The sequence below is a fragment of the Agelaius phoeniceus genome, chromosome 18 (assembly GCF_051311805.1).
Source record: "Agelaius phoeniceus isolate bAgePho1 chromosome 18, bAgePho1.hap1, whole genome shotgun sequence".
Taxonomy (NCBI): Eukaryota; Metazoa; Chordata; class Aves; order Passeriformes; family Icteridae; genus Agelaius; species Agelaius phoeniceus.
This window is the reverse complement of record NC_135282.1, coordinates 4,361,807-4,384,842: the sequence shown is the minus strand read 5'-3', so window position 1 is coordinate 4,384,842 and position 23,036 is coordinate 4,361,807. Positions and strand designations below refer to the sequence as shown.

Genomic DNA, 23,036 nt, shown 5'->3' with positions numbered 1-23,036 from the left:
ATCCCCTTTTTCTCTGCCTGCTGCACTGGGAACAGATTTTGTAAAAGCTAAACCCTAAATATTTGCAAAACACTTGGAAGAAACCTCAATATTTGGAAAACACTTGCAAGAAAACAAACAAAAGCTGCTACATTTAACAAATCAAGACAGTCCTTCAAGTTTTGGGTCTGTGCCCCAAGCAGCAAAGCTGCCTGGCAGGATCTGGCTGCCCTGGAGGGCAGAGCTGGCACAGCTGGCACACAGAGTCAGTGACCCCAGCCAAGGGCAGGACACATTCCAGGGGGTCCCAGATGGAGCTGGGGGGTGGCTGGGGGATGCTGCCCTGCCCAGACTGGGGTGCCCAATGGGTGGGCATGGGGTTTTTGGGGGGGGCTGTGGGCACTGTGCCCCTCACTCCGGGAGGGTTGGGTGGCTGCCACATCCCCCAGCCCTCCCACCCTGCATGAGCAGCAGTTTCTATGGTGACAGTGTCCCCAGGATGGGTGGCACAGAGTGGTGACAGTGTCCCCAGGACACCAGCACCACCCTGTGCTGTCCCCAAAACTTGTGTCCCCACAGCACAGCACCCACTGCAGGACCCCCTGGGCCTGGTGTGGAGCATCCCCCGTGCCAGGAGCCGAGACAAACCCCAGCTCTGGGGGCTTTAATTAACCCAACTCCAGCAATAACAGCGGGAGGAATCCATCTGAATAACCGTAGGTGGCAAACCCCGCGTGGCGGCGGCAGCGCCGGAATCTGCAAAGACAACAAAATTCATGACAAAGCACAAAGGGAAGCGCCGGGCTCGCCGTCCCCAGATATTCATCCGTTAACACGTTCCCTTTTTAGGCTGACATGTCATTTCAGACGGGCCTTTCTTCCTCCCCTTTCTTCTCCCCCTCGTCGCGCGCGGCTCTGCCGAGGCGGCTGCTGAATTGGATCACCTCGGGGCGAGCACTTTATTATCTGCAGTCAAAGCGTCACCACAAATACCCGTCTACACACACACGTGTCACTTCCCATTTGTCTCCTCCACGAGGTATCAGCCCTGCACAGGCACCGTGCTCTGTGCCACCACAGCCACCACAGCCACCGTGCCCCGCTGCGAGGATGCCCCGGTGCCACCCCACAGCCAGCGTGGAGCTGCCCCACTGTCACCCCAAAGCCATCCCAATGCTGTCCCACTGTCAGCCCAGTGTCACCCCAAAGCCATCCTGATGCTGCCCCACTGTCACCCAAAGCCATCCCGATGCTGCCCCACTGTCACCCCAAAGCCATCCCAATGCTGTCCCACTGTCAGCCCAGTGTCACCCCAAAGCCATCCTGATGCTGCCCCACTGTCACCCCAAAGCCAGCATGGTGCTCTCCCACTGTCACCCCAAATCCATCCCAATGCTCTCCCACTGTCACCCCAAAGCCATCCTGATGCTGCCCCACTGTCACCCCAAAGCCATCCTGATGCTGCCCCAGTGGATCCTAATGCTGTCCTGATGCCACCCTCACGATACTCGAGTGCCACCTCAGCACCACCATGATGCTGTCACAATACTGCCCTAATGTCACCTGTATGTCACCCAAGGCTGCCCAAGCACAGCCCTGAGGGCACCCCAGCACAACTGCCACCCCAATGCCATCCCAGTGCCGCCTCTCAGCAGCCCTGATGCCATCAGGAGGGGACCCCACCATTTCTGTTGGCCCTGCAGCTCATGCCAGCTGCCCCCAGCCCCTCTGCTCACTCATCCACAGCCAATTAGTATTTTAATTAATTTAAGATACGAGTTCTGTATCTGCCAAGGGGAGCAGGGTGGGCACCCCCAAAGCAGGGTGCCCCATCCTGGGGTCTGCCAGTGCCCAGGAGCCTGCTCTGTGGCCAATGAACCATCACAATCCTGGGAAGTTTGGACACAAACCTCCTCGTGCACTGCACCATTACCAGCCAAAGCCACCCCAAATCCAGGGCTCTGACCTGGCAGGAGATGGGCACTGAGCAGCCCCAGCTCACCCTCCACACATGACCAATGGAAAAGTGTTTTTGCAGCAATTCCTGGCAGGGAAAGTGCAAGTCAACAGCACATTTTGGGCCCAGCACTTAATTGAACTCCTTTTTATGGCACGTATATAAATACACAGAACCATCATTAACCGATCCCTTCCAGAAACTGAAAATGAAAGAATTAATCTTACTTCACTCATGTGTAACCCCTCATGAAATTAAAATGATATTTTATGGGTGTGTACAAAAGCAAAGCCTCGCTGCAGCCACTCTAATGAAAATGTCCTTGGAACAAGCAGAATTGGGTAACGAGAGGCCATTAAATGGGGCCTCATCCTGTGTGCAATTAACTGGTTTAACACTGATGAGAGTCCCCACAGGTGCAGGGAGAGCTGTGGGTGACCCTGGAGCTGAGTCCCTGGCAGGGAGCCCTGGCCATCGCCTCTCATTAGGGCCATCTCCTCGTTAGGGTTTAAATAACCAGATGGCCCCCGGGAGGGTTTGTGCCACCCCCAAAGAGCCATTTATCACACTGTCCCCATGGGGCCGAGGTGACAGCTCCCATGGGACCCCTGGCATGGAGGATGCAAATGGTGAAAGAATCCCCAGGCTGGTTTGGGTTGCAGGGACCTTAAAGCCCATCCAGTGCCACCCCTGCCATGGGCAGGGACACCTTCCACTATCCCAGGTTGCTCCAAGCCCTGTCCAACCTGGCCTTGGGCACTTCCAGGGATGGGGCAGCCACAGCTTCCCTGGGCAATCTGTGCCAGGGCCTCACCTCCCTCACAAGGAAGAATTTTTTCCTAAAATCCATCTATCCCTTCCCTCTGGCAGTGTGAGGCCCTTCCCACTCATCCTGCCATTCCACAGTGTGGTAAATAACCCCTCTCCATCTTTCTTGTAGGCCACAGAGGAGGCTCAGGATGTTCCCCTCTGTGAACTCCCCACGGCTCCCAGCCCCTTTTGGGGGACACACATCCTGCTCCCTGCCACACTCCCAGCCCCAGGCTGGCTGGAGGAGGGCACATGGAATATAACATTCCATTAAACACCATCCACTGCTCCGTGCCTGCTGAGAGAGTGGGAGCAACCAAAGAGTTTGGCCAAGCTGAGAGGGGCATTTGATTTATAATTTAAATAAAGCTCAGGATTCCTCTAACGCGCCCAGGATAAAATCAAAAGGGACCAGGCTGCTGGAGTTAATTGGACGTGATATTTTCCTGAGGATGCTGCTGCTCTGCAGGCTCCTGCTCCTCTTCTGGAGGAGGGAGGCATAGATTGGGGCTGGAAGGGCTCTGGCACCTTCCTGCATCCTCCTCAAGGCATGCCAGGCTGGTTCCTATGGAACAGCCTTGGGAACACCGCTGGCAGCAGCAGCAAAGTCACCTCCAGCTCTGTCAGGATGGATTTTGTGGGATGCTGCTGGGATGCAGCCACACCGATGTGGGAGGCACAGAGATGGGGGGGACAACAGTCAGCAGGAAAGGCCAGGGGCAGAACCGAGGGGTGAAGGCACCAGCAGCTCCCTGCGTGGGCAGGAAAATGAGTCAGCTCACCTTTTACGTGAAATTAATACCAAAATTAATCAGCGGCGCGGGCAGGATAATAGGATTTCACAGTGGTGCCGGGCCAGACGGCCAATGTGCCGAGAGCCAGACTCATTTAATATCGACAGAAACAATGCCAGAGGACAGAAATAAGACCCATAAAGATAATTACTGAGATACTCAGGAGCAAATTAAGTAATCAGAGGCACTTCTAAATTGCGCCTGGTTTGAAGAGCGCGCTCTCCGTGCCGATTCCCCGGCGGGCGCTCCGGTGGCAGCCCCGTGCCTGCTCCCAGCTCCTCCACCCTGCTTCCCACAGGTGCCATAAATAAGGAAGGGGAAATTGTATTCCAAGCCAGATGCGTGGCCCTGGATGTCACCTGCAATTTAATTTGCGCTGGCAGGAGGCAGAGAGGAGCGAGACGTGCCGGATTTGCCCGTAATGAGCGGAAACATACGGGCAGCTAAACTTTGATTAAGGTGACCTGGCTGGTGGCAGCCCGTGGTGAGTGCAGCATGGGGGTCTGGGCAGGAGCTTGGCTGCTGCCACCCATTCCAGGGGACACAAATCTCTTGGAGATCTCAGGTGAGCACGGTCCTGCCTGAGGGATGGGGTGAGACCAGTCAAAAACTGTCTCCAGGGTATCCCACGCTGCCAGGGCTCAAACCTCTGCCCTCGTCCCACTGGCAAAACTCCAGGACCATTGGGATCCTGGGGCTGGGACCCTCCCAGGACACAAGCAGCTGTATCCAGAAGCATCTCTCACACCCAGTGAGAGATGCTCCACAGATGTGGTGTCGCACCCATGGCACCGTATGTGACACAACATAAGAGCTCCTGCTTCCCAAACCTCCTTCTTTCAGCACCTATGGCAGGGAGGGAAATGCTAGAAAGCACCACCCTCCCCAAGCAGGAAGGTGCCTCTGGGCTTTGTTCCATGAGCTGAGCTGGTTCTTAGCTCTGTTGGGAATGCTGTGGGGACCAGCAGGTGTATCCTGACCTCAGGAGCACAAGGAGCTCACACAGAGATTCTCCATGCTGAACACCTCCAGTCTCCAGAAAACCCTGTCAGGCTCATTTTGCCCATGGGTCTCAGACCATGTGGGCATGGCTGAGCTCACTATTCTATGGCAACGAGGTGCTCCAGGAGCTGGACACCTCTTACCAGCCCTGTGCTGCTGTGATGCTCAGGCGTGACGGATTACGAATAATTTTACAAGAGCAGCATCCTTTTTCCTTCCAGACGCCAATAAGGAGGAGACCTGGGAGACATTGCATGCTCCAGTGCAGTGCAAGCTGCACTGTGACACCTGGGTGCCCAAAACCCCACCTCTGGTCTGGGTGTCCTACTCTCTGTGCTGGCCATTGGGGAGCTTCACACAAAAAATCATGGAATCCAGAATGGTTTGTGTTGGAAGTGACCTTAAAGATCACCCACTTCCCCTACTGACATGAGCAGGCACACCTTCTTCTCCAAGCCCTATCCATGGCCATGAAAATGACAAGTTTCAGGGATAAAAGAACTTCCAGGGATAAATAACCCTCCTGGCTGGCAGTGCAATGCTGAAACAATGCTGGGGGTCCCCAGAGAGGCTGAGCATCGTCCAAAATCCATGCCCAGCTTGCCCAAACCCCATGCCCAGCTCACCTGGCTGCTCAGAGTGCCCAGGTAGAGGAGGAAAAAAAAACATCTACAGGAAAATCCAGCTCATTAAACAAACACCCGGGGGCTGTCACAGCCTAACAAGCAGAGCTTTAGCAGCTGATTTGTCTTCAGCCAGCAATGTTTAAAAATCCAACTGAGACCAGCAGAAAAATATCCACTCCCCTCTTTAAAACACACATTCATCACTTGAGAATCTTAATGCGTCTTTCCCAGCCGGGGAGGTCAAACACGCCTGCCTAAAGCAGGCTCATTAAATATACATTTAATCACGGTTTGGATTGAGAGACAAAGGCTGGGAGAGACAGGTGCTTTGCTGGAGTGACCTTTTGGATCCCATTTTAATGTAACTAGTTTACAGCTTATCTGAAAGGCCAGCTCCTGGGGAAGGCGAGCTGCAGCACAAACGGGGAAAGTAATTAGGGGGGGAAGGGCCGGGGAGGTTTGGGGGGCCGGCTGCACCATCCTCTGCTGCCACCACGCTTCCCAGGCAGCCCTGCAACATTTGCTGAAGTTGGACTTATCAACCCCAGAACCCAATTTAATTTGCTTATCTTGGCTCCTTCCTCCCCCTCTCCTCCCCGCTTCTCCTGCTCTTTTTAATTATCGGTTAAATAAATGTCTTTTTCAATAAGGGAAACAGCATCAAAGCGGGCGCCCGCCCCCGGGGCACTTACACTTGCGTGGCTCCAGCGCCTTGTTGGGGCAGGGGAGGTGCTGGGCTGGGGGGTTCTGGGTCCTCTGCAGGCAGGCCAGCATGGTCTGGGCTTCCCTGCGGGCGTTGCCGCCCCACACCCTGCAAGAGAGGAGACACACGGTGAGCCAGGGACCTGCCACCCCCTGCCACCACCCCCTGCCACCAGCCCCGTGGAGCTCCCCAGCACTCGGTGCCGTCGCTCCTCTGGAGATAAACAACCAACTCTGAAAGCCTGAAGTGAATAGGGATGTATATAAAATAAATATGAAGGTCTCAGCGGGTGATTTGTGCTTCCTGCGGAGCTTCCCGCCCTTCCCAACGGGAACGTGGTGGAGCCGGGGCGTCGCAGCGGTGCCAGGCGTGCCAGCCGGTGCCTCCTGGCACGGAGTGACCCCGGCCAAGGCTGGGGAAAGACAGTGCTAACATCCCCACTCGGGGTCCTGGGATCTGTCGCCAGCTCCCAGCTGGCATCAAAATCTGCGTGACAAAAGCTGGAGGGGTCAGGCCAAAGCCGTCATCACCACGGTGCTGCTCATTGTACATCCGTCCCCAGCCGCCGGGGCCCTGAGGTATAACCAGTTGCTGCTGACACCCTCCCACTGCTCCAGCTGGCGCAGGGACTGATATTCCCACTCGGAGAGGGCAGGGAGATGTGGGCAGGAGCAGCAGAAAAGCAGGCGTGGTGCCCATCCGCCAGCGTTTTGGCTCCTGTGCTGCTGCTCTCTGGCTGAACGTTCATGGCTGGCTGGGGGTCACAAGTGGACGTCATAGATGGGTGTCACTGCTGGGTCCATCATTCCATCTTCTCCCTCGTGGGGGAATCGTGCCCTCCTGCAGCCATCCAGGATGTTCCCCACGTGTCCCAGTGCAGGGGAGTGATGTGGTGGCCTCAGGCACGTGGTGGCCTCTGGCAGAGCCCGTGACCATCAGCACCAGGAAACAAAGCATGGATTGATGCTCCCTAAGCTGTGCCCAGGGCTCTCCAAGCTCTGCTGGTTTAAATGTCACCCTTTAAAACACCTTTGCAGCCACCATGGGACCTGTGCTGCTCGCTCCTGCCCTGTGCCCTCCACCAGGCAGGGGGTGCCAGGCTCGGGGATAATCCACAGGATGGGATCCATGCAGGGTGTCCATGCCTCAGCTGGACCCATCAGGCTCAGGGTCTCACCCTGACTCCCCCAGCAAACCAGGGACAAGGAGAGACTCGTCGGGAAAAGGTGTGAGGAAGAGGAGGAGGAGGAGGAGGAGGAAGAGGAGGAGGAGGAGGGGAGGAAGTCATCTAATACCGAGCAGGTGTCTGGAGAACCCAAATTGTGCTGTTTTCTCCTAATAATGAAGTATTCATGAGTAAAAGCCTTTTTCACTACTTTCTTAAGATACTAATTTCACAACAAGCGCCTTGTTACCATGCAATTATTCCAATCGTGCATTTCTCCCAGATTCCATCTGTCCTCGCGCTCTCTAAATGAAAGACAATCATGTAACCACCTTTCATTATTCACTATTTTACTTTCAGCAAAGGTACCCTGAAAGAAATGATTTCCTCTGAAAGGGACTTTTATTCAGTTTCAAAACCAATTTTCTCCTATTACTGTCTTAAAAAAAAAAAAGGAGGGGGGCAGGGAGGTGTTTTTATTTCATGCATTACATATCCTTTGTTAACGCAGCTCGCAGTAAAAGCAGCCGTATCCATTTTCTGGCTTCGATTTCTGGTAATTTTAAAATATGCCATTACAATCAGGCAGAAATTATACAATTTGAAAGGAGAATGAAGTGCTTCTTATTCAGAGCCTGAACGCACTTGACTGCCAGGAGTTCTCCTCTCCCCGCCGGGACTCGGGGTTCATTACGCAGCCCCACTCCCGGCGCCTCGGCTCCCCGGGAATGTGCCCAGCACCCGGATTTTCCATGGTGGGACCTGCCACCCTGACCTCATCCCTGTCCCCAAAGGGTGGCCCTGGATCAAAGCACCCACGGCCGTGCAGGAGATGGATGGTGGCACCAGCTCCTGCTGTACCTGAGCCCGAGCTCTGCGGTGACCTCAGGGCTGGCGTCCTGCCGGGTGTCACCATCTGGCCGATTAGTGGCGGACGTCACCCTCTCCCTGTGCCCAGGCAGCTCCTCATGGGGACACTGACCCGTGTCCCTGGCAGACACGGGCGGCGTGGGCGGCTCGTGGATCAGTTCCCTGCTGGTCCTTGGGGCACACGGGGCTCAGAAAGCACCCAGGGGGTCACCAAACCCATGTGTGGGCACAGAGCGGGTGTGAATGCAGCGTGTCACAGGAGCTGAGGGCCCAGCAGAGCCCTACGCTGGCACAGGGCATCCCCACCACTGCTCTCTGTGCCCTACCATGCACAGCCCAGCTCCCTCCTGGAGCCATCCCGACCCTGGGCTCGGATCATCACCAGCAGCAGGCAGGAGAGCCACATGCCAAACTGAATAAAGGCACCCGATTAATTCAGACCCTGCTCCCGGCGTCTCGCAGCCCAGATGATTTTTCCGACAGCTACGCTGCACCTCACCCCACCTTCCCAGGCAAGGTTCTGGTGCCACAACCCCAGAACAGCGTCCATCTGTCCATCCCAGCACCCTGCAGGGAGCCCCAAGCCCCAGAAGGCCCGTGGGCGAGCGGGTGGGCGCCTGGCACAATGGGCATCTGTGCCACGGTGGCATTTCGCTAATGCCGCTCCGAAAAGCCCCTGAATCAGCTGATGGGAATTGGGCGCTGGGCTGTCCAACGCTTAGCGCCGGCTTAGTTAGCTCCATCTGCATTTGAACTAATTCCAATCAGCAGGATCCGATTTAGTTCAAGCTGCTCTGGCTCTTTCGTGGCAGGGAAGGCAACACTCAGCAGTTTTGCTGGAACGCCCCGAGTCCGCGCGGCCTCTGCCCGGGCTGTGCACGTGGACACGCCATCACCCAGCACTGGGGCACAGGGTGAGTCCCACCAACAGTGGGGTCATCTTGGGGACATCTGGAGCAAGGTCCTCCAGGTGCCCCAACCCCACACCCCACAACTCTGGCATCATAGAATCACCAAATGTTTTGGGTTGGAAGGGACATTAAAGCCCATTCTGTCCCACTCCTTGCCATGCACAGGGATGTCTTCCACTAGCCCAGGTTGCTCCAAGCCCTGTCCAACCTGGCCTTGAACATTTCCAGGGATGGGAGAGCCACGGCTCCATCCTGCGCCTCTCCCACCACTCCATCCTGCCCCACACCCAGCTAATCCATCTCGACATCACACTATTTATAAGCCCAAGGTCTTTGTGACTTTAATAAAAAACACCACCCTCTATGTCTAAAGCCCCAGTGATGGGAGGGTTTGGCACCTCCTCTGACATCAGCAGCTGATAAGTCGGGCTTATCTCCTCCGAGAGCCCTGCGAAGGTCCCTCCCGCGAGATAAGGCCAGCGCAGCTGTCGATAGAGGCTTTTGCAGGCGAGGATTTAGATAAAAGAAAATGTGACGGGAGGGGGGGAGAAAAGAAAAAAGGAACTTTTAAAGTCTCAGCCCGAAGTGGGTCTGTGTGGCTGCTGAGCTGTGGCAGGGCAGGGACGGTGAGGGACAAGGTCTTGGTCACCATCCAGGCTGTGGTGGAATACATCCAGATCCTTCCCCGGGTGTTACTGGGGTGCAATCCTATCAAAAGGGAGCTTTTGGGGTTAGGAGAGGAAAGGGGGGCAGGACCAGGGATGCTGCAAAGCTGGTGGAGCCACATCATGGCCATGACCCCGTGGCTATCAAAAGCCAGCACTGGGTTTGGCACAAGGACAGGAGGTGAGGGGTGACCCCGGCTGGGAGAGGCACAGGAGGCTCCTGACAGTGCCAGACAGACACATGGACAGCACGGGGCAAGGTTAAGGCTGGCAGCAACCAGAGAAACAAAGCAAAAGCCCTCACTGGCCCCTGGTGTGCAGGGTACAACTGGGAACATCCCTGTCCCTCGTCCTTACACAGATGGAGGAGAATCCAACCACCTCACAGCCCCGGGGACATCGGAGCTCCCTGTCACCACCCCCTGCCACTGCCACCACCACTGGTCCCACATGATGAGATTTCCCATCCCATGGTGAGGGTGAGGAGGTGCCAGAGGAGGAAGGATTCCCCTGTGCACACAGTTGATGCCCACCCCATGGCAGGGTGAGCAGGATTTTGGCTGGTGCTGCTGCCTGGCACTGCCGTACCCATCTCCCATCCAGATTTAGGGAGGAGGGGATGCAGCGACACCACAGCTCAGCCCTACAAGGGGTGAGCACAAAAAGGTCACCCCACAGTGGACCACGGGGAGCATCAGGTAAAATAAAACCCAAAGTTTGTCACCAAAGGTCACCCCATGACCTTCCCTGGCCCAACCTTCCCTCATCCCGCCCGGCTAATCCGCTCCCCTCCGCGTGCTCCAGCCCCGGGGCTTTCAGGGGGCCCTGTTAATAATTAAATGTTAATCTAAAAAGCAATTTTAGCTGCAGTGCTGCAGATCTGGTTAGAGATTACATTAGCATGTAAGAGTCAAGGGTAATTTTCTCTAACCCCTCTTGTGATCTTTAAAACCCGCAGATCTTAAAGCAACACCAGCTCCTCTGATTAAAATTGGAAGCTGGGGTTTGCAATGGATAATGATGCTGGAAGTGATTATTTTGCTGCTCAGGGGTTCACTGGGATGTGGGGACTGTGAGGGGCTGGGGAGGAGACCCAGAGCAGCCAAGTGGCTTCTCCCAGCCCATGCTCTGTGGAAATGCTGGGAAGGTGCTGGGGCAAGCCCTGGACCCAGCACTGAGCAGAGCTGTGACACCCTGAGCATCCTCATTTCCCACTTTTTTGGGCTGCTGTGACAGCAGGATGGCACAGAGCCCACCAGCCATGGCACAGTGCCAGGGACAGAGTGGACCCTCACTGCTGGCATCCTACAGCAGCATCTCATGTCTCTCCCATCCCATCCAGAAATGAGGTTTCTGCTCTTGTGGCAGCTCCAAGGAGAAACCCCTTGGACTGTTCAAGAGAGTCAACATGAAAAAATACCCCAAAATAACCTTTTGCTCACAAGCAGGGTGAAAGGAACTGGGACAGGGCACCGCAAATCACCTCCTGAGCACTTCCAAAGACCCTAAGGAAGAAATAGGGTATCAGATGCGTCCGCAACAATGGAATTTAAAAAAACCCAACAATTCGAGTGCTGTTGAGCATTTGCAGACGTCCCTGTGCAGGGCTTGGGCGGCCTGGTTAAATTTATGTGTCAGCTTTAAGGAGGCCTCTCATCAAATGAGCTATTTTGGGCAGAGATTAAAGATCTATTTTCGCTGCGAGCGGGAACAGCTCTCGAACAGGTTAATAATGATTCTGGAAAGCCAAGCGCCTCCAGCACCCCGGGGCAGGACCCCAGAGCCCTGGGTGCTTTTGGGGGGCTCCTGAGGCTCCCCTAGCCAGGAGGGTGGGGGATCAGAGTGCAGCATCCCCCCGCCCTGCTGCCATCCTGCCGGGGAGGAAGGAGCCCCGCGTGCTGCGGCGGGCGCCGAGCAGCCGTGGGTAATTGGAAGTGGCAGACGCTGGCACGGCGCTGCCGAGAAGGTCATTACGTGGGACTGGGAACAAAATGCCAGGAGCAAGGGGGGGAGCAGCCCTGTTAGCAAAGGTCAGGGCCCCGCTCGGGTGCCGTCGGTGTTTTTGGCAGGGCTCGGCCCCGGCTGTGCGCAGCGAGGTCCCGGCAGGGCCAGCGCACAGCGGGCGGGCAGGATCTGCCAGGTCTTGCCAGACATGTACAGACGTGGCCCCTTGGATGTGGCACCAGCTCCTCAGAGCAAAACCTCACCGATGTGACACAGTCGTGCCATGCCTTCCTCCTGTACACAGACTGGGGAGCTGTCCCTCATGGATCTTGGGATGCTCACGGGTTTTAGTCCCAGCTCCAGCACAGACCTGGGATCAACCAGCAGAAAAGCCAAGTGGCTCCATGCAGCAGCAACTAAAAGCATTCTGGACTCCAACAAGCCAGGAGCCAGCTCCAGCACGGGCAACCACACCATGGGCACTGGCAGCATCCACAGCTCCAGCTGAGACCAAGCAAACTCAGCAGTGCAGAGAGCAAAGCTTCCCATCACAGCTCCTGTCCCATCCTGGCTCACTCCTGCCTCATCCCAGGGGTTTGATTGTCCCCTGCAGTGACATCCCTGTGCTCCCATGGCCATGGTGCCCCGTCCAGCTGCCCCACACTCGGCAGCCGGGCGCGCTCCACTCCGTAATTACAGCCCCAAGAGCCGGAGCTGTGAAAGAATCTGACGAAGGAATCCAGGGTAGATCGCGCTGCTGAAATTACTATAATCAAAGGCTTTCACAAAGGCTTCAAATGCAACCAATTACCCTGAAAGGCGAGGCAAGAAAGAAAACAAATTAACATGTTTGCACAGAGCCCCGGCGCAGCGCACACATCGCCCCGCGCCGCCCTCGACCCCGGCCGGCCGCTGCCCTCCATCCCCGCTCCTCCTCCTCATCCATGGCCACCTCTCCTCATCCCTGGCTACCAGCTCCCCATCCCCACGGCTGGGCCCTATCCCACATCCTGCTCTGCTCACAGCTGCACACAAAGGGGCTCTGTGCCCGTCCCTCAGCCCGCAGCCACCCACTGCCCCCCGGCGCACAAAAGCCCTGCCTGTGCCACGGCCGGCTCCGGCGCAGGCTCGGGGGCTTGCCAGGGTGGCCTGGGGAAACCTCCCCGCCTCCCTCCCTCCTCCCCCAGAGCTGGAGGGGTCCCCAGGCCAAGGGAGGAGTGGGGGGTACTCAAAGGCACCCATTGAGCACAGCCCTGTGTCGCCCACCAACAGCTGGGGAGGCTCCTCACAGCAGGGACCCCTCACCCTCCCCTCCTTATGTTCCACTTTGTCTGCACTGCCGGTCTGGGGGGGAAAAAAGGGGGAAAAAATAAAAAATCAACTTCTTCCTTTTAATATTTAACGTGAGTCCATCACCCTCAGTCTATTTGGTAACACAAAGCTCTGGAGATTTAAACCCTTCTCACCCGGAGAGATGGAAATGAATGGTGCTCTTTAATGAGCTGGTTCAGCAGAAAAGATAGATTTCCAAGATTACTGTAGGAATTCTTATAATTGATGTGTACTTTTGTAACAAGGATTATACCACCATCCGGCCAAGTAATTCCAGCTCTTTTCCCCCCTTCTCCCAAGCTCACCCTGCTTTTGGGGTTCCCTGGGAAAGGGACCAGGCTGTGTCCCCGTGGGGGAGACAGCAACTCGAGAGGGGGAGGAAGAAAAAAGACAAAGAAAAACTAAACAGGTTTTTCTTATTTAGCCATAGACAACCTAAGGCAGCCACTGAATGGGAAAATAAGGCATCTCTCCAGATTTCTCTATTTGTTTTACAAATCCCTACTTTCCCCCACCGATCGGAGGCCGGATGAGCCGCTGAATGCCGAGTAATTAAAAGGAACAGAGAACAATACTCAGCGCTGCCGAAGAACACGGAGTTTCCCTCAGATGTTTATAGCAATTGTATGAAAATGTACCAGGCGGGATGGGGAGAGCTGACAGCCGGGATTGGGAGCAGCAGCCGGGATCGGAGCTGGCTGCCTCCCCCGCCTGATTGGCATTAATTGTGCGCGTTTGCAAAGCAGAACGGAAAGTCTGACACGAGCTGCGAGCCAACATTTCTTTCTAATAGTCTTAATGATTACGACGAGAGCTGATGATCATCGCGGGGTGTTAATAGCCCCGGAGAGGAGCGGCTCCCGGTGGGGACAAGCGGGGATGCCCCCAGCCCAGCTGCCGCGGGTGGGCTGGGGGGCGGTGGGATGTGCTCCAGTGGTCCCATGCAGCCACATCACTGCCTGTCAGGCTGTAAAACTCGGACAAGGGGACAGGAAGGACACGGAGGGGACAGGAAGGACACGGAGGGCACAGCAGCCTCCGGCTCCATCCATCCCCAGGCTCTGCCCCATCGGAGGGGTGGCAATAGCAGGAGGGAGGATGTGTCCCACCCTGAGCCCCCTGTGCAGCAGAGTGTCCCAAGGCTGAGGGGGACACCCTGCTCCCACAGGTGCCCCAAACCAGCTGCCACAGCCCCATCCCCAGCAGGTGCCACAGGAGGGGCTGGGGCTGCTGCCCTGGGGAACCAGGAGAGGCTGAAATACCCCACCGAACAGCAGAGCCCGTCATTAGCGGCTGATTAATGAATCCCGAGTTTTCCCCACTCTTTACAAGGCTGTTTCTCCGGATGTCCTTGAGTTTCCCTGCTGCAGAGGCGAGTGGGAGCTGGGTGGGATCGGGGACCGGCACGGGCTGCTCTGACCACGACAGACACAGAGCCAGACGTGCACAAAAACCCGACCGGGCCGGGTTTACACGGGAGGAAAAATCGATGGCCATCGATCTGCAATACAAAGGGACCGTGGTGCTGGCAGACGGCTGCCATCTGATGTGACCGGCGCTGTGCAGGGGACACGGCTGGGGTCACCCACCCTGGGACACAGCCAGCAGCACCCACGGCCACCCCACCTGCGCCGGGCCGGGCCATGTGCCACAAAGCCTCGCAGCAGCACATCCACGGTGTGTGGGTGGCCCTTGGCCGTGTCCTTGCTGTCACCTGCTCAGCCTCCCCCAGCTGGATGGAGGGATGGCCTCAGCCCGGCTCTGAGCTGTTTGATTTGTTTTATCATCTGCACTGGCCAACAGATCACTCAGCTTTGGGCTCTCTGAGCCCGCTAATAATTGTTCCCTGATGAAAAGGAATCGAGACTCGGTCCCTTTCTTCTTTCCCCCCTCGTCTTTTCCAAAAAAAAAAAAAAATCAGTCCGTAAAGAAGAGCTATAAAAATGGCTTGTTATCTCACCTAGCGAGGCTCGGGCTGTATGTTATTGCTAATTGGGTATAACATCCTTGTCTTGTTCTGCTCTCTGAAGCTAAATCAAGAAAGCACCACTGCTGCGAACTAATTATATCTCTGGACTGCAGACTCCAGCTTGTCTTCCCCTTTATTGAGTTAAAAAATGGTCACTAACCTTAATCTCTCATATTCCCAAGAATTAGGGCTGCTGGAAACCCACCACTTCCACCTGCATCCTGCTCTGTGCTGGGAAAGACAGAGCACATGGCCTGAGGAAGGGTTTGTGCTGCTCTGGGACACAGCCCTGAGCCAGATCCCAGAGCTGCTCAAGCCTGTGGCATCCCGTGACAATCACAGGCACTGCTCAGGTCCCTGTGCCATGGACACTTTCCCACACACACCCAAAGCCTGGCCACCTCTCCTTACAGAGACCTCAACCTTCTTTCACTGGGATGCTTTTAAAATCTGTCCCCCCTTCAGCATTCCCAGGCTTGGCAGATGTGAACACAGGGGTCATGTGTGCAGAAACAGAGGGGAGAGGATGCTGCTCCCAGTTCATCCACGTCAGCTCCCAGTCCCAGCCCAGGATGGACCCCCATGAACCTGTTAAAGCTGCTGCTCACCCTCGGGGTGCCCCACAGGAGCAGGGACACTGCGGCCACCCAGCTGTGCCACTACACGTGGCTATGGATCAATCTCTCTGGTTACTGGCACAGCTGCACCCTCTGGCACTGCAGCCATGGCACAGGCCCCAGGAGAGAGGACAAGCAGAGCCACAAAGGACACTGAGATGAGCAGTGGAGCTTGGGCCACACAGGACAGCCCTGCTCTTCCCTGTCCCTCAGCACCAGCAAGCTGGGGTCAGAAATACCAGCAGCAACGTGAGGCTGTGGGACAGGAGCCGGAGCAGTGGCACCAAGCTCAGCATCCTGCCTACCTCCATCCCCCTGCCCGTGGGCACCCACCCGTACAGATGGTGCTACTTTCCAAAGGCAAAGTCAAACTCCAGCTCTCCCCGCGAGCCAAGAGCATCCCTTAAAAAAAAATTGATACTTCCCTGACTATTAATTAACCTGAACCACTTAAAACTGCCTTCAATTTGTCAGGTTTAACTGCCAGCTCTCCTCGGTAAATCAAGCGTCGCGTGCAGATGGAGGCTGCGTGCGCGAGGCGGCGGCGAAGGAGGAGGCGGGGAGCACGGCAAGAGGGGCGCCCTGTGCCACGCTCACCACCCTGTCCCCTGAGAGCCCTGGCCATGATATTCACACCCCACAATTAGCCAGGGCACGGTATTAAACACGCCAGGCAGGCAGGAGCAGGCAGGGCAGCCAGCGGGGCTCGGAGCGCCCCACACCGCAGCCTTCCCGTCTCCCCCCACGGCGCCCTTGTCGTGCAGCCAAGGCTGAATTGGAAAGCAATATGAATATTTATCTCTGACAGTGAAATCTCCCCGCTGCAGGGTATTAAGGCTTTATTAGTGTGTGGTTACCAGCCACGCTAAGCCAGCCCCTGCTCTTGCCTGGAGCGCAGCAGAGAGATGACCTACAAGAGGCAGATGGCAAAGCCTTGGAGAGCCCCCGACGCTGGGACGTGCCTCCTCAAAAAGGGGGCTGTGCATCCCAGTCCCGTGCAGGGACACAGAGCCAAGGTCCCCCTACCAAAGCCCCCTCCTCACCCAGCACCAGCCCCTCTGAAACGCCTCCCCAGGCTGGGGCTGTCCCCCCGCCCCCGCCGCGCGCGGCTCTCGCCGTTTTGGGTTAAAACGCTGATGTATTCTCTCTTTAGCAAAAGGAGTCCCAGGGGCTATAAAAACTCCCAGCAGGCTCCTGTCAGTCTCAGGTCATTAACTTTCTTTCATTGGGAGTTTGTTTACAGCCAGCCATAAATAGCGGCGCCCGCGCCGCTCGCTCGCCAGCAGGACAGGCTGGGATGGGATGGGGTGGGATGGGGCTGCCTGGGCAGGGGGACCCAGCACCCTAAGCTCCAAGGTGTGGGGTCCACCACTCGCTCTCCTCTATCAACTTTTCCCATGCCCCGTGTTCCCTGCGCCCCGTCCTGCTCAGAGCAGCGGCACCGTGTGCTCCAGCACCACCTCAGCCCTGCAAATGGATGGGGTCACCTTGTGCACGGCCTGAGGGAGCTGCAATGTGCCTGCGGCTCAGCCCTGGCCTTTCCTGGAGGAGGAGGAAGGAGGCAGCTGGCTGGAGCTGTCCCCGTGGCCACCTGCCCCAAATCCTGCCCCACATTTTCACCCAGCCGAGCCCCAGCCCCTGTCACAAGCACCAACCTCAGTTCGGGACCTCTGCGTGTTTGAGGTGACCCAGTGCCAGGGCACAGAGCCCTGGGGGGACACCAAGACCCCTCATGTCCCCCCTGCCAGCACCTCAGAGCTCTGCTTTTCCAATAGCACGGGTAAAAACACAAAATTGAGCGCGCCACTGGCACAGCTGGCCTGGCATTCCTGCCAGGATGTTTCCCACACGTGGCTCCTCTGCACCCAGGCACAGATGGGACAGTCTCAGAGCACCCACACCCTGCTCTCTGCCCAGGACAGGCACCCACAGCCCTGCCAATGCCCCTAACACGGGGAGATCACCCTGGACCCTGTTGATCTCCAGCGAGCCACCCTGCTGGGATCCTGCTGGATGCAGGTGCCCAGGGCTGGCACAGGTGCTCGGGAGCTTCATTTGCCATGGCTGCGTGAGCTCATCCCATGTGAACCCAGCTGGGGCTTCGGTGGTGCCACAGGTACCTCCAGACACCATTTCCACAGGTACTCCCTGCATGGGGGGGCTGAACAAGAATCTCAGGCTGTCCCCTCGTGCCACCCCCATCAGCCCCACGCCGGCACAGATGGCAGGAGTGGGGACTCGGTGGCACAGCCCCCCCATGCCTCACCCCAGGCTGCAGAGGGGGGTCCTGGGGGTCCAGCTGGTTTTGGCAGCAGCCAGGAGCCCACCTCGTGTTGTAATTCATGATGGGATGGCTGCAGGACCAGCCCCCGGAGCATCACCACAACAGTCTGCGCACTGGGCTGAGGGATTAAACCCCAAACTCACACACAGGCGACTTGTGCTCTTCCACCCATCCCCAGGCGAGCAGGGACTTGCCAAAAATCCCAGCCTCATCCCTGCCGGTGCCCGGCATCTATGGAAATATCTGTGTTTTAACCCATATACTCGCCCAACCTGTAATCAGAGCAACACAAATAGCCCCTGCTTCCCATGTAAATTAAAAACACCCATTAGGCAGATTTCAAAAGATGTCAGTAGGCTTATAATTATACACGACATCCTTCCGAGATAAAAGCGATTACCGGGGATGCAAATCACTTAGCAACCAATCAGTGCCCCCAGAGTGCGGAGCACTGACCAGCCATCCATTTTCGCCTCGTCCTTTTATTCCCTGCATCGAGCAAATACAAACACAGATAAAGAGAGGCACAATAGCTCTTGACACGCAAATAGGTTAACATAATAAAGCCAGCTTTAGCCGGCTCACTCGAGGGAGAAAAGCAATTCTCAGGCAAGCAGGAGGTAATAAAACAGGGCTTTTGTGTTCCTGGCTCCCATTCTCACCCCTGCGCCAGCTTTGCTGCATTAGCTGATAGGCATCGTGGTTTGATTGAATTACCTTTCATGAATATTAGCTTTTTGAGGAATGCGCAGGCAGAAGAGAAAGAAGAAATGTCTTATTTTTGCATGCATGCGCCTGCTGCAGACGGACATGCGGCGGCACAGATGCCGGCAGGGGCCGGGAGAGGGGTCCCGGCAGGTGCAGCCCCCGGCCCACCCCGCCAGCTGCAGCATCCCCAGCCCTGGGGGGGTCACACACACACACTCCCTGCATCCCAGCATGAGACACCACCAGCAAAGGACCTTCCCTTCCCCAGGGACACGCATCCCGCTGTCCTTCTGCCATCACCCTCCACGCTCAGCACCCCGCATCCCTGCCCGTGGTACCCGAGCGCCGGAGGGGGCTGGGGTGGGCTGGCTCCCAGCGCACATTCCCGAGCCCACCGCGCTCCCTGTGCCGCAGGATCACGCCGGAGAAGGAGCAGGGGCTGCCCGGCTCCACCGCAGATTTTTTTTTCCCACACAAGTTGAGGCCACGCAGGAAACCCGCTCCAGGCAAAAATTAACTCCGGCGCCTGGCAGGGATGCGAGCGGCCGGCGCTAATGCCGCACGCACGGCGGGGACAGCTCGGGGACAGCTCGGGGAAGGGACACTCGGCTCAGGGGACATCACCCCCGTGGGGTCATAGCACCGGGAGACCCTCGGTCCCACTGCCAGAGCCCTTCTCCTGGGAGGGCAGCAGCACGCAATTGAAAACCAGCCCCAGGAGGGAAGGGACTGATCCACAGCCCGCTCATGGATGGATGAATTTTAGGCTCAGATAAAACAGAGAACCAGAGGGGCTTAAAAGCTGAGGTGATGTGGCCTCAGCAGCCTGGCAGCAGCCACTCATGTCCTCCTTCCATGGGCTTCCCTGCTCCAGCCTGAGGGGAAATATTCACACCGAGATATTGCAATTTTTAACGACACGCTTGGCTGAAACAGGGCCCAGCTCACAGCATCCAGAACGTGCCCTACCGGTACCGACCCTCAAAGCAGCAGGAAAGCTGCTCCCGAGGCTGGGAAAACAAGCCGTGCTCCCAGGGAATGGCTTTCCCTTCCCCTGCTCCCCACACAAGGGAAGCACACGGCAATGAGAGCTTCCCTCTCCTTCCACCACGGCTTCGACCCGACCGCACCCGGCTCACACCGCGGCTCCCGGCACCGCCAATCCACTCCTCAAAGTTTTATGGATCATTCACAAGAAAAATCCCTCGCAGGATGCCGGGTGCCCTCGGCCAGGGACGTTTCCCACCTCAGCCCCAGCACCACAGCCTGGGTGTGAGAGCTTTGGGTCCCACCAGAGCGATGGCCACGTGTGTGGCCACTGACCAGAGACACAGCGGGCAGTCAAAGCCCACCACAGGGCCTTGAGAAGGGATGAGACACCACCAGCAAAGTCCCAAAGTGCCAAATCCCACTAAATTATCCCCAGAAAGATGCTGGACGGTCCTTGTGGAGAGAGGGGCCGCGTGGCTCTGTCCCCATGCCTGCAGAGCCCCACGGTCACTCCATCCTCCATGAAAGCTCCTCACCCACCCGGACAAGCTGCCTGCAGCATCCCGAGCAGGAGGGTGCACATTAAAAATATATATAAAATATATATAAACACACATATAAATACGTATCAAAAACCTCCCTAAGGAGATCCCGACAAGCAGAGCCGGGCAGACCACCACTGCCCAACGCCAATGAATTCATCCCTCGGCAAACACCAAGCACGGCTGGAAAACTTTGCCACTGCCTCTCCTCGGAAATACCCCGCAGGGCCGGAGCCGAGCCCCGGTGGCAGTGAGCTGTGCCGTGCCGAGCCGTGCCGTGCCGCCGGCTCGCTGCGTCCAGGCCCTGCCTCTCCAGCCATTAAATCTCCACGATGTGACGGCTCTCCCCGGAGCTGGATTGGGACGCTGGGGCTGAGCTGCTGGCACCGGCAGCGCCTCATTTCTGCCGGGGACCGAGCCGGAGAGGCGGCACAGCTCGCTCGTCCCCGGCTGGAGCCGGCGGCCGCCCCGGTGGATGCCCAGCCGTGCTGCCCAGGAGATCTCGGGGACCACGATGCCTCGTCCCCGGTGAATCGTATTCCCAGCGCCGATGGTCCAGAAGACGCCACAGGGATGCTGCCTCAGCAGCGGAGCTTTTCCCAGAGGGGATTTTCCCCGGCAGAGCCTCCTGACCCGGCGGAGGCAGCCAGGGAGACGGGTGTTAAATAAACCATCGCTGGGTGGGTCCTTCTTCCCTCTCCTTTGTGACCGGCGGGATCCACACCAGGCGCGGGGTCCATGGCGGGGTCCTGCTCTGCCACCACCCGCTCCGGTGTCGCGGTGGGATCGGGCGCTTTCCTGCCCGGGACGGAGGAGAAAAAACCTTTTTTTTTTTTTTTTTTTTTTTTCCCCCAGGCGGAAAGGGGCAGAAAAGGGTCGCAGCAAAGGTGGCAGCTCCCGGTCGGCTCCCGCTGGAAGTGTCTCAGCTTTCCTCCTGGAGGCACCCGTGGATATTTTATTTCCACTCAAGAGTCAGGCGACCCAAAAAGCCATTTTAAAAAAATCAAAAATCGGATTAAAAAAAAAAAAAAACTCAAAAAAAACCAAAAGTTGTTCCCGTTCCTCTCCGGTAGCGACGGGCGAACCGGGCCCCGGCGGCGACGGCTCCGCGGGCACCACCGGGCACCGCGCTGCGGCGGCACCGCCTCCGCTGCGCTCCGGGAGCCGGCGGAGCCCCCCGCTCCCCGCGCCCCCGCCCGGTAACCCCCCCGACCTCCCCGGTGCCCGGACCCCCGTTACCGTCAGAGCTGGATCCGGGCCGGCTGCGGGCGCTGCGTTGCGGGGCGCGCCGGGCCGCCCCCCCCGGGCCGCGCAGCAGCAGCGGCGGCGCCCGCCCGGCCCCGCGCCCCGCCGGCGGCCCGCCCCGCCCCGTGCGCGGCCAGCGTGCGGGTCCCGGCGCTCGGCCCCGAGGGGGGACGGCGGGGAGCACCGCGGGGAAAGGAGCGGGGGGGGACGGGGGGTGGACAGCAACAGCAAAAATATCCGGGGAGAAAAAAATTTAAAAATAAATTAACCCCAAATCCACCCGGCGCGGCTGAGCTGGGGCGGCGCGGCGACCCCGCGGGGCATCACACCGCGGCTGCCCCCGGTTCCTTTGTGCGGCGGCGGCGGCGGCGGTCGGTGCCCGGCGGGGCGGGGCGGGGTGTGGGGGGTGGGTGTCGCGGGGGGCAGCAGCAGCGGCGGCGGCGGCGGCGGCTCAGCGCTCCATGGCGGCGGCGGCGGCGGCGGCGGGCGGGGGTCGCGGCGGGGCGGGGCGGGGCGGGGGGCGCTGGCGGGGCGGCCCCGGCGCTCGCGGCTCCCGCCCGGCGCGCGGCTGCGGCGGCTCTGAGCGCCCCGCGCGGGGCCCGGCGGCCGCACGCGGCTCGGCCCCGCCCCCGGCGCGTTGCCATGGCCACGGCGCCGCGTCCTGCGGGGAGGGAGGGAGGGGGAGAAAAGGGGGCGGGGCGTCCCCGCCGGACGTGAGGCGCCTTCCACCCCCCCCCCATCGGCTTCCCGAGCGGGAAAATCCGAACGGCGGGACTGCGCTTCCCGGCGTGCCCCGCGCGCCGCAGCCGCGCCGCGGGGCTGAGGGGCGCCGTGAGGCATCATGGGAGTTGTGGTCCTGCTGGTGGGAGGTGTTTGCCGCGGGGGAGCACGTGGGGACAGCGAGGTGACAAGTCCGGAGTTAACGGGGGATGAGAGCCAGCCTTGGAGAGACTGTGTTTATCTGTGCTTCAGATAAACACAGTGTTCATACAAACTTTGATTTAGCAGATTTTGAACCTCAGGGCTTCGTTTGCCATACAAGATGACTGAAGCCTCCAGTAGAAAGATTGTTTAGTGAATGGGAAAAAACAAACATGTTCTCTTTGACTCTGCGTGTCATTAGATATCATTTGTTTTTTTAAAAAGTGTCCTAATGAGTTATTTTCCTGTTGAGTTATCTTTTCTTTCTCTTTAATTAATTGTCTGGTGTTATCAGCGAGACCCCTGATCTCACCCGGGGACCCCAATGGCCATGGCCACAGACACCCCTGAGCCCTGTGCACTGTGAGGTCCGAGCAGGCACCGCTGCGGCTGAGGCTGCCCCCTTAGCACAAGTCCTGGAATCCATTATTGCTTCCTCAAAATCTTTGACACAGGTTCTTTGTGGCACTTCACGTGTATGAGGGTCTGTGGGAAGGGGACAGCCCGTTCACTCTTGTCCATAATGGTCCCACACGGGCATGGGCAGCTCCATCAGCAGCCCAGTGTGAGCCTCTAGGGCCCTTTACCTCCCTCCATCCCCTCCCTCCATCCCTCCTCCCAGTCTCCTGCCTCTCAGCACTGAGGTTTGGCCACTTTTGGGGAGATCTGACTTCTCTACAGAGTTTTGAGGAGTTTTGACTGGATCTGGCTTATTCTTGGGGCCTCTCCACCTCCTTCATAGGGGGAAGCACCAGCAGCTTTCCAGACATCCATAATCAGGGGTGGCAAGGGGAGAGCTGACACCCAGGGCCCATTTTCCAAAAACATGAAGCTGCTCCAGTCACCACTCCTGATCCAGCAAATGCTGAAGGTTGGGAAATTAAAATAATAGCTAGATCTGCTTTCAGGAGAGCGACTCCTCTGTGCAATTATAACACGTATTATCCTCCCTGTGAAAATACATTATATTGAATAAATTCCCTCTCAGAGCAGGGCTATTCA

General features: G+C 57.7%; 1 protein-coding gene across 3 annotated transcripts in view; it reads right to left on the bottom strand.

Annotated features, from left to right (window-relative positions):
• The window catches only part of FAM222A (family with sequence similarity 222 member A), a 28,817-nt gene extending 7,214 nt beyond the window's left edge, over nt 1–21,603 (bottom strand). Inside the window, exons 1-2 of one of the 3 annotated variants that reach the window (XM_077187778.1) lie at nt 21,383–21,603; nt 5,861–5,979 (exon numbers count right to left, since the gene is read on the bottom strand). In XM_077187778.1, the coding sequence (XP_077043893.1) occupies nt 5,861–5,942 (82 nt within the window). In that variant the 5' untranslated portion in view covers nt 5,943–5,979; nt 21,383–21,603. Of the gene's footprint in view, nt 1–5,860; nt 6,045–21,107 lie in introns of those variants that run through there. The other 2 variants (XM_054646051.2, XM_077187777.1) reach the window with 2 other exon arrangements.
• Between the last annotated feature and the right edge of the window lie 1,433 nt (nt 21,604–23,036).